We start from the raw sequence: 11,276 nt of genomic DNA, 5'->3' as shown, positions 1-11,276 counted from the left end.
TTACCATATGACTATGGTAAGCTAGGAAACTTCATGTACTTCAGTTCCCTCCACTGTAAAATGGGGATCATAAAAATACACACCTCATAGGGTCATCATGAGGGTGCAGTGAGCATGGCAAGTGCTTGGGGGAAGGACCAAAAAACCCAGAGCGTTCAGTGGATGCCGACTCACAGTGATCCTGTAGCACAGAGTAGAACTGACCCATAGGGTTTCCAAGGCTGTCAATCTTTACAGAAGCAGACTTCCATTTCTTTCTTCCACAGAGAGGCTGGTGACTTCAAACCATTGACCTTTTGGTTAGCAACCAAGCGCTTAAGCACTGTGCCACCAGAGAAGGGTTGACACCTAACACGTGGTTTTTCTGTAAGTGTGGCATTGATATCATCATATTATTAGTACTAAGAAGGTAAAGGCCACATTGGACCTGTGTAAGTCTTCAGAAAGCCTCCTCTCCTGCCATGGAAGGAAGGTATGGCAAACCCTCTCCACTCAGCTCACCATGGTTCTCCCATTGAAAAGCTTTCCTTTCTCTAAGCTCTGGCCTTCCTATCCTATCCACCAACACCAAAATTTTCTTTGTAACAGATGGCGAGTTGTATCCTTGCACATCTTGAACCTTCAATGGCTCCCCAGTGCCTACAGACTAAAATTCCCCTCCAAGCCTAAGACTTGAGCCCTCTTCCTTTGACTCCAACATGCTTTCCCACCTTTTCCTCCATTCCATCTGCCTATGTCCCCTGACCACCGCTCACTGTCAGTGTGTCATACTGTGGTGACTGTAACTGCACACACTTCTGTAAATCCTTGGGGGGCACAAATAGTTTGCACTTGTCTACTGACCAGAAGGTTGGCAGTTCAAGCCCCCACAGTGGCACCATGGGACAAAGATTTTGCAATCTGCTTCTGTGCAGATGATAGCAGAGAAAACCCTATGGAACCATTCAATTCTACAGCACCAAACCAAATACCAGACTCCCTGCCATCAAGTTGATTCTGACTCATAGCGACTCCCACTGGGGTTCTGAGGCTGTAAATCTTTATGGAAGTAGATTGCCCCATCTTCCTTCCATGGAGCAGCTAGTGGATTTGAACCGCTGACCTGGTTAGCAGCCAAGTGTCTTATCCACTATGCCACCAGAGCTCCTTCTGCAACACACGGGGTATCAATGAGTCGGGACTGACTTAACGGCAATGGGTTTGGGGATTTTTGTGAAGGCCTGATGTGGAGTCCCTCGCTGGGACAAACAAACCATTAACATGCTAAACTGCAAACTAAAAGGTTGAAGGTTCGAGCCCACCCACAGGCTCCTCGGAAGAGACGAGCCTTCCTAAAATTCCCAGCCATTGAGAACCGTATGGAGCACGGTTCTACTCTGACACACATGGGGTCACCATGAGTTGGAGTTGGTTCTAAGCAATGGGCACACCCATTTCTACGCATAAAGCCCCTCCGTGGCTTCCTGAAGCGGGCAGAATAGACCCCATGCTCGGTGCCCTGGCAGCTGACGCCCGCAGGATCTCTGGCCTCATCTCACCTTCAGACATTCTCCCCGCCCCCACCCCCCGGACGCCCACACTGCAGCCACCAGGAACTGCCTGCACGCCTGAGCCGGTGTGCATGGTGCAGTGCTTCCAACAGTAACAAGGCAGCCTGCTCCCCGAGTCTCTGCACCTCCTTTTGCCGCCCTGCCTCTCACTCCCTCTGTCCCCCAGTGTCCAGTACAGGACTTGGAGGAGGAGCCTGCAAGAGTCACTAAGTGGAACAGCACCCTTGACCAGTCGGGGAGACGGAAGTCGTCGGCGTTACTGCAGCCCCCTCTGCCGGGCGTATTTCGCGGCGCAGGGCACTCACCGGCGTGGGAGCGTTCACCACTGATAGGTTGTACCCGTAGAGGAAGGAGGAGCCGAAGGCGCCCACGAGCGCCGCCACGATGAGCGAGCAGGACCAGTCCTGGGGAGGAGAGGAGACCTGTCAGACCCGGCACTCGGGAGCAGGACAAAGGGCCCGCGAGGAGGCCACCTGGACCTCCCCAAAGAGGCAGGAGATGGAGGGAAGCTGGTGTACGGCGGGCTGGTGGTCTCGCCTCGGTTTGCTGTTACCCAGGCAGCCACAGCACTGCCATCGTCATCGGGCTGTGAGAGAGTGATGAAATGTACACGTCTTTAGTGGAGTCCCAGGGTGATGCGCACTGTTAATGCGCTGGGATGCTATCTGAAAGGTTGGAGGTTCAAGTCCATCCAGGGGAGTCTCAGAAGACAGGTCTAGCAATCTCCTTAGAAAAAAAAAAAACAGCCATTCAAACCCCTATGGAGCACGGCTGTACTCTGATACACCCAGGTTGCAGGGAGACAGAAGGACTCCACAGCAAATGGATTGAAGTCTTTAGCAGAAGCGCTGTGGGTAGGCACATAGTATTGTTTTAGCTGAATGTGGCCAATTCTCACCCACAAAACCCAAACCCACTGTCATCCAGTTGATTCCAACTCATAGTGACCTAGAGGACAGAAGAGAACTACCACATAAGGTTTCCAAGGGGCTATCAGTCTTTACAGAAGCAGACTGCCTCATCTTTCTCCCATGGAGCAGCTGGTGGGTTTGAACCACTGACCTTTTGGTGGGCAGCCACATGCCTTAGCCGCTGCACCACAAGAACTCCTCATTCTGACCCAGGTAGGTGCAAAAAGCAAAGTCAGACCAAGTTACCAGCAAGCAGCTGGCACTTGTCAAAGGTTCTGAGCAGGGAGTTGCTCTAACAGCTTTCCAGGTATCATTTCATTGACTCTTCTGAGTGAGCCTGTTAGGTCAGGATCTTTTATTGTGGTTCACAGGTGGGGAGACGGAGGCACAGAGCTGTTCGCTGGGGCCACCTGAGATGGCACTGGAGGCCAGGTGACCACCTGTACACCCACTTGGTCACCTGCTGCACCACTCAGCCACGTACACACGTGCATGTACAGTCATGCACACATGTACACAATACACATACACACATACACATGTACATACACACACGGGTATGCATGCATGAAACACATGCACACGCAGGCATGCTTGCAATACACATGCCCACACACATGCCCACAGCACACATAACCAGGCATGCACACACATGTAAACACATATGTACTGTTCCAGGCTGAGAATCAAGTGCCCTCTGAGCACTTCAGGACAAGAAGCTAGAGACTGGGAGGGATAAGGCTTGGTTTGTTCCTGCCTCCATCTAATCCTGCCACACAGCTCCGTCCAAGGATAGACACGTCCACGGAAGGGCTATCAACAGGAACATCTATGCTTCTCGGCAACGGCTCGTCAGCTGGCAGAAGTCGAGGCAGGCTGCCCAGGGGATGTGGCCACTCACCAGATGGTGTGGGGGTCCCTGGAGAGAGTCTTGGAAGGAGCTTTCTCTGTCATCATGTAGCATGAGCCAGTGGGGGATGAGGTGTCCTCTAGCTACCACACCCTGACAAAGCTCTGAGTACCCAGCAGTGAACCAGACAAGTGAGGGCCACAGTTCAGGAAACAGAATTAGTCAGTTGCTGCCCAGGAAGGGAAGCAGGACCCCCATGGCCAGTTCCCTGTTCTGCCCACCTCCTTAGCCTCCTCTGACATGGGCTGCAGTGTGGGACAGCCCCACCTCTCAGCTGTGGGACCCTCAACCAGGGACTGGACCTTTCTGGACCTCAGCTGGCCCAACTCTAATACGGGACCCTAACAACAGTACTGACTGCAAATGGCTGTTAAGGTATCCGTGCGTTACTGGATGGGGAGGCGTAGATGGATGGGTGCGTGAAGTGTCAACTCAGAAGTGCACTTAGTGTTGTTGTTGTTGTTAGGTGCTGTCAAGTTGTCTCCAACTCATAGCGACCCCGTGTACAACAGAACGAAACCCTGCCCCGTCCTGCACCAGCCTCACAATCCTTGCTATCCCTGAGCCCATCATTACAGCCACTGTGTCAGTCCACCTTGTTGAGGGTCTTATCCTTTTTTTTGACCCACTGCTTTACCAAGCATGATATCTTTCTCTGGGGAATGGTCCCTTCTTACAACATAACCAATCAGGTGAGATGAAGTCTGGCCATTCTTGCTTCCAAGGAGCATTCCAAGGAAGCCTCTAGACTCACAGCAACACGCAAGCCACCACAGGACGACAGACTGACGGATGATGGTGGAGAAGGGTGCCTACTCTGTTTTCTCTCCACTTCCTTCTGTCCTGGCTGTAAGAACGGTCGTTGGCCAAGTAAACATGCCACACTCCCTCGACCTTGCCCGTGCTACATGTCCACCTGAAACCCTCCTTTCTAGAGGCTCTTTCTTATCTCACACTCATCACAGACTTTCCTCCTCTGAAAACCCTCCCTGGGAGCTCACCATTTGGATGCTTATCTCTTTCATACAGCCTTGTCTGACTGCCGGCTCCACCACTTTCCACCCTGTGGCCTCGAGCCTCTGACTTTGCTGATTTGGGACTCAGTTTCCTAGTCTGTACAGTGGGGATGAGAACAACAGCTAGCCCACAGGTGGTTCTGCAGAATAGCAAGGTTGAAGCAGGTGAAGTCCTCTAGAGAGGCTGGCACACAGTAGGGCCACATGTGTGTCCATGGTGGGGGTCAGGCAGGTAGCACCCTGGTGATGGGGACCTGCCCCTCTCTCCACTCCTGAGCATTGAGCCTGTGAGAGGGGTGCTCAGTCAATGCTGGGGAGAGGATGGAGGGCAAGAGGGGAGGTTTGCAGGCCACAGAGTGGACGTTGCCAGGTGTGGGACCGGATACACCTCTGCAGTGGGAGGAGCTTGAACTGAACGGAATTCACTGGCAAAGACCGGAACCACATTTTACACAAACTCTCGTCTTTCATCACCTTTTTTCTTTAAATATGCACTTTGGGCCTCAACTCAGCTGTCACACCTTCTGTCCCCCAGGCTGTGTGGGCATGTTTTCTGGGCCCCCTGTCACCTTGCAGGACATGGCCTGTTCCCTGGTCTGTCCCCCTCTGTCCCGCAGACCAGGAGTTCCTGTGAGAGGGTCTCCAGGCAGAGGGTGGAAGGAGTAGCTAGGGGCTGCCTTCTCTGTCTCAGTGGCTCTCCCAGGGGCCCCCATCCTGCACGGCCCACCTGTGCCTGCTGACTCTTCACCGCGGGCAAAAATAGTCCAGCCAGCAGGGATGCTGGCTGTCTGTGCCAACACCCTGGGGGAAGGAAGAAGAAAGACACCCCAAGCAGGTGCCAGCAGGGTCCTCCAAGAACATTCCATGTGCACAGTCCCCTTGCAAGAAGACATCATTTATCCCAGTGAACTGAGGCCCAGAGAATTAGAGCATCCTGCCCCAGGTGATACAGGTGATGACATAGGTGTGGAGGCCAGGATTTGAACTCAGGCCTCCTGAGTCCACCAACCCCAGCCCTTCACCTGGGATAGCTGCCAGCTGGCTGAGGCTGAGTCACGTGACTGCCACCCATCCCTGAACTGCCCACAGCCCTCTGGGCCTTACAGAGGCCAGCTTATGTTTTTACCTTTCTTCTCCAACCTGGCACCTGGCTCCTCAGGCGATTGCACCCAGCCAGCTCCCTCCCTGCAGCCTGGGAGCTGCTGGTGCCAGGAGTGAGTGGAGCTAGGCTCAACTCCCGGGACCCCATGCTTCTGTTTCCTTCAGCCTGGCCTGGAGGCCCTGCTGGCTGCTCAGCCCACAGCCACTCGGGGACCCCGGGCTCTGCCAGGTCATGTGAGTACGTAAGGAGGCAGAGTCCATGGACAGGAGGCGGGACCGCCTGAACGGGAAATGAGGCAATTTTCCCAAGTCTGGACAGGCAACCGGGCAACATTTTATCCCTGCTCCCAAGTCACGCCAGCAACTGCCAAGTCCGAGAGGGAAACCTGTGCTCCTGGGAATTGTGACCTGGGCCTGGATTTCCCCTCCAGCCTCCTTTAATGTTTATTTCAAAGGCCAGAGTGCGTGGAGGGGGTGACAAGCAGAAACTCCTGAGAGCTGCCTTAGTGACTGGACAGATTAAAAAAAAAAAAAGGTCACTGATTTGCAGTACAAGCCAGAGGTTCCAACCCTGACTCCACCCTTTTTAACTGGGTGACCTCAAATGAGTCATTTAACTTCTCTGAATAATCATTCCCACAGCTGCAGGAATGAAGCAATTAGTTCCTGCCCTGATTGTTCCAGAATGTTATTCTGAGGCTGGGATATAAAGCACTCAGCCCCAAGCATCCTGTGGGGAGTATACACGGTCTGCCTCTCAGCTGTGGGACAAACGGGGAGGCTGTGGGTTTGCAAGCGGAATAAGCCACATGACCACTCCTCTGTCCTCTCGTTCAGCTGAGAGAGCAGCTGAACATCTGCAGCTGCTGCTGAGTCCTCGTGACTCCTGCTGACCCCACGTGTCTGAGTAAACCGCCCTCCTTACGGATTCCAGTGGCTGATTTTTCAGAAGTACATTGTCAGGCCTTTCTTCCAAGGTGCATGTGGCAGGCTCGAACCCCCAGCCTTTCAGATAGAAACCGTTTGTTTGCACCACCCAGGGCCTTCTGAGCAAACACCTCCTATGTGCTTAGTGGGCAAGCATTGAGGAGCCAAGACCCCTCGGTGCACACTAGGTCGTCCCCAGAATTCATTCGCTGCACGTTCCTCTTCCTCCATCACACATCCCCAGGACGTCTCAACAAGAGCTGGGCTCAAGTCCACAAAAAAGAGGAGGCAAAGCAGCCCACTGGCCCAAATGGGAAGCACACACATCAAAGTAGAAGACGTGCATGTTGCAGAGGTTCTGAGAGCATGCACTGGCAAACACACGTGAGCACCATCAAACACACATGAACATGTCCAGCCCACCATGCACAGCTGTGGCAGAATGGTGGCTAGGAGCCAGTGGGGAACAAAACTCCCCCTTTTCCCTACCCTCCAAAAAACTCAATAATCAGGCCCGCTGTGCTTGAGCAAGGAGCCCTGGTGGTGCAGTGGTTCGATGCTCAGCTCCTCACAGAAGGGTGGGCTGTTCAAACCCAGCAGCTGCTCTGTGGAGGAAAGATGAGGCGGCCAGTTCTGTAAAGATTAAAGCTTTAGAAACCCTATGGAGCAGTTCTGCTCCATCCGAGAGGGACAGGGTCACTGTGAGTCAGAACTGATGGCAATGAGTTTGATTTTTGATGCCCTGGGGGTGCAAAATGCCAAGCACTTGCCTGGTAACCAAAAGGTTGGTGGTTTGAACTCACCCAGAAACTCCATAGAGAAAGGCCTCTTGGTCCACTTCTGTAAACATCACAGCCAAGAAAACCCTATGGGGCAGTTTTCCTCTGTCACACGTGGGGTCACTGTGAGTCAGAACCGACTTGATGGCAACTAAAACCACAGCGTGCACTGAGCACGGAAGTCGTCCTGCAGTCATTCTGCATGTGGACCTCTGAGGCTGGCCTCACAGAGCACTGGCCAGCTCTTGAGTTGGTTTCCAGCCCACGGGCCTGCTTCACTCACTGAGCAGGAAGTGTGTGGAAACACAATGACGGTAGGAAACGTAATGCCTGAGGCGTTCCCCAGACGCCCTGGGCACTTTCTGGAAGAGGTGATCCTGGGCAGACTCTTAAAGATGAGTGAGCTCAGAAAGGAGCCTTCGTGGCACAGCAGTGAAACACTCAACTGTAAGATAAAAGGTTGGAGCTTCAAACGCACCTGCTGTTCCATGGGAGAAATACCTGGCCATCTGCTCCTGTTAAGGTCATGGCCCAGGCAGCTTATGGAGCAGTCCTCTGTCACATGCAGTCTCTGGGAGTTGGAGTTGACAGTAACAACAAGCTCCCAGGGATGAGAATGGCTTGAGAGGACACTGAACAAGGCCAGGAAGCATGGATGCAGCGGTGTATGTGGGAGAATGACATAGCTTTCTGTGGGTGAGGCCACAAGTGCAGGAGCGTCCAGAAGAGGTAGGGACAGCAACATCCCTGTGTACCCAGGACCTCACCTGTGCCAGCCTGATAGGACCTTGTGCATCATCACTGGCTGATATTCAGAAGCAGACCGCCAGGCCTTCCTCCCTAGTCTCTGTTAGTCTAGAAGCTTCACTGACACCTGTCCACCACGGGTGACTGCTGGTGTTGGAAACACTGGTGGCATGGCTTCCAGCCTCACAGCAACACACAAGCCACCACAGTAGGGCAGACTGACAGATGGTGGGGTGCTCTTGGGCAGATCCTGGGAAACCTCACTGCTATCATCGATGTGAAATGAACTTTCTTGGGTGTTCTGCACTGGGCGTGCTCAGCCTGCTCCTTCACTCACTTATCTCCTCACTAATACGTCCGTTATCAGGTATTCATGAAGTTCCTGTCACGCCAGCTTCTTTGGTATACACAACCTCCTTACCTCTCCTGGCCTTGCTCCAGCTTTTCCTGCTGACTCAATATTCTTAACTTCATTCAACCTTCGACATGCAGCTCCACCACCCCCCTCCTCTGAGAAGCCTCCCCAGACCTCTCTCTGTCCTGCCTCTGCCTCTGGGCTCCATGTGCTGTTCATGTCTACCCCAACCATTGTCACCCTTTCTTGCAAGTGCCTATCCTCATGTATGCCTTCCCCTCTGGACAGGAGCTCCCCAAGACCAGGGACTGCCCCTTACCATGAGACAAGAACTAGATGGTGCCCAGCTACCATTACTGAGCATTTTGATTAAAGATTCTATAGAAGAGTGCTGATCAAAGGGAGGGGAAATGCAGAACAGAATTTCAAATTCTCATGTACTCCAAACTTTCTGGAGTCAAGGGAGCTAGATAAACCCCTGAAACTATTGCCCTGAGATAATCTTTAAAACTTAAATCAAAAATATCCCCTGAAGTCTTCTTAAAACCATGCAATAGTCCAGCTTAACTAGTAAAAAAAAAAAAAAAAAAAATGACTTAAGCATTATACTTTTGAAGGATTGTCTATATGGGATCACAGTGACAACAGCAGCTGGAGAGATTCGATAGGGAGCTTCGAGGGCAGGGAGTTTATGTTCATGGGGGAGGAACAACTCAGATAAGGAAGTGAGAGTAGATGCCCAACTAAAAAAATGCAATGGATGTCACTGAACTGTGCATGTAGAAATGGGTGGACTGGTATGTGCTTTGCTGTGTATGTTCTCAGTAATAATAATAAAATAATTCTTTCTTAAAAGAAAAAATGCATGGGCTTTGGAGGCACATAGGCCAAGGTTTAAGACTGAGTCCACCTTGTCCTAGCTGCATACCCTGGGACCAGTGGCTCCATACCTCCCGGAGCCTCAGTTCTTTAGTTGTAAAATGAGAACCCTGGTGCCTTCCCCTTGGTTTGATCAAGAGAACCAAAGGACTCAGCGGTGAAGGTCAAGCACAGAGTGAACACTCTGGCTGTTGGTATTTAGTCTGGTTTAATGAGAGGGTCAAGAGGTCCTGAGAAAGGAGAGAGCTTTGGTCAAGGACCACATAGTGGAGGGGCCAGTCAGTGTAGACCTTGTGTGGGGGGCGTTGTGCCTAAGGCATTTGACTGCTAACCAGAAGGCTGGCAGTTTAAACCCACCAGTCACTCCTTGGAAGGAAAATTGGGCAATCTACTTCCATAGAGATATCGCCTCAGAAACCCAAGGAGGGGTTGCTATGAGTCAAATCAACTTGACGGCAGTGAGTTCGGTTTTCGGTTGCTGTCAAGTCAGTTCTGACTCATGGCAACCCTGTGTACAGAGAAGAATCACCCCACAGGGTTTTCAAGGCTGAGTTTTCAGAAGCAGATTGTCAGGACCGTCTTCCAAGACGCCCCTGGGTGGGTTCGAACCCCAACCTTTGCTAGTCATCCAGTGCTTACCCATTTGTGCCATCCCACAACCTGGGGGTGGGGGAAATGGATTTCAGCAGATCCCTAAGGATGACGACATAATCACCTTCAACACCAACGATCCTCTCAATGAGAAATGACGTTCAGCACAGAGACCCCAAACCCAGAATGTCTCGGCAGATCCGTTTATGAACAGCATAATTCGCCCGGGTTTCTCGTTTTGCAGAAACTGCCCAGTCCCCAAGGCTCCTCCCATATCATTTTGCTTCCAGCCACTGCTCTTCTCTCTTTCTGACTTCCCCTTAACCCCTGCTTCCCCTGGGAGGAGGGAGGGAGAAAGAGGAACGAGGAGACATGGCCCCAGGGTCACCTGAATACTGATGCGCGAGAGAAGGAAAGAAGGACTGACCAATTTCTTTTTTGCCGAATCCTTCTCTTTGTCATCTGCTGGGTCCTTTTCACTGCCCATCATGGTTTATTTTTCAGATTTGAGACTGGCTGGTCTTTTCTTTCCTGTGAAATAGAAAAACAGGAAGAAGTCACGGACACGAGCTCTCCACATACGCGTAACTCAGGCAAGTGGCCCAGTATGGCTTTTGAAAGCTTTGCTGCAATGAACCCTGGCGGGACACCAGGTCAGAGGACGAGGGAATCCTCACTTTGCTTCCAGTTCCCCAGAGCCCTGGGCGGATCCCAGCCCCTGTCTAGCCTCAGTTTCTCCATCTGTGGCGTGGGAGGGTTGGACTCCATCTGTGTTTTCCACACTTGCCGCATCACTCATTAAAAAGGCAAGCCCATCCCCAAAATACTCTCACCTAGGAAAGAATCCTTATGCTGGGGCTCCTTTCAGAAACACTTTGTTCCCAAAGATGTAAAAACGAAAGCACTGAAAGCAGAACTTACTGCCAAGGCTTCTTAAAATATCACTTGTTTTGCCAAGTTGATCTTGCCAGTCAAAACGGGAGAAATTACCCAAAGTGCACACCAAAACAACCGGCAGGACAGAAGCAGATCCTGTCCAGCTTTTCTGAGTTCTGTTTGGAAATGTGTTCCTAAAGCCATAGAAATATCTATGCCCTGTGGCTCACCCATCCCACTGATACCTGTTATCCCAAGGCAGCAATAGGAATGGGCGAGGAGATTTGAGCCCAACCTCATGACAGCATTTTTCATATTGGAAAAATAGTATTCACAATGGGAAAAACCTATCCAGAAAGTTTAAATTATAGTGCATCCGTATGACAGAAACACATATAATCCTTCCAAATTTATGTCATAAAAGAACCTTTAAGGTCATGGAAAAATGCTTATAATATGTTCTTGCTTGAGAGAAAGAGAAAGATCTATAAAATAATATACATTAGTCAATATCAAGCAATAGGTGCACTTATTAATGGTGTTATAGTATTAATAGTGTTATTAATTAAATTATTAATTAACTATTAATTTGTTAATAGTATCATTAACTAATAGCATTCTTAAAGGATAGATG

General features: G+C 51.1%; 1 protein-coding gene across 1 annotated transcript in view; it reads right to left on the bottom strand.

Annotated features, from left to right (window-relative positions):
- The window catches only part of SLC2A9 (solute carrier family 2 member 9), a 352,889-nt gene extending 342,633 nt beyond the window's left edge, over nucleotides 1–10,256 (bottom strand). The window contains 2 exon segments of the mRNA XM_042782036.1: nucleotides 1,856–1,954; nucleotides 10,194–10,256. Coding sequence (XP_042637970.1) covers nucleotides 1,856–1,954; nucleotides 10,194–10,256 — 162 coding nt within the window.
- Between the last annotated feature and the right edge of the window lie 1,020 nt (nucleotides 10,257–11,276).

Source organism: Orycteropus afer, unplaced genomic scaffold, assembly GCF_000298275.1.
Source record: "Orycteropus afer afer isolate SDZICR_OR568_19922 unplaced genomic scaffold, OryAfe1.0 scaffold00224, whole genome shotgun sequence".
In the NCBI taxonomy this organism is placed as follows: Eukaryota; Metazoa; Chordata; class Mammalia; order Tubulidentata; family Orycteropodidae; genus Orycteropus; species Orycteropus afer.
The sequence above is the reverse complement of the archived record's forward strand: the minus strand, read 5'-3'. Positions and strand labels throughout refer to the sequence as shown.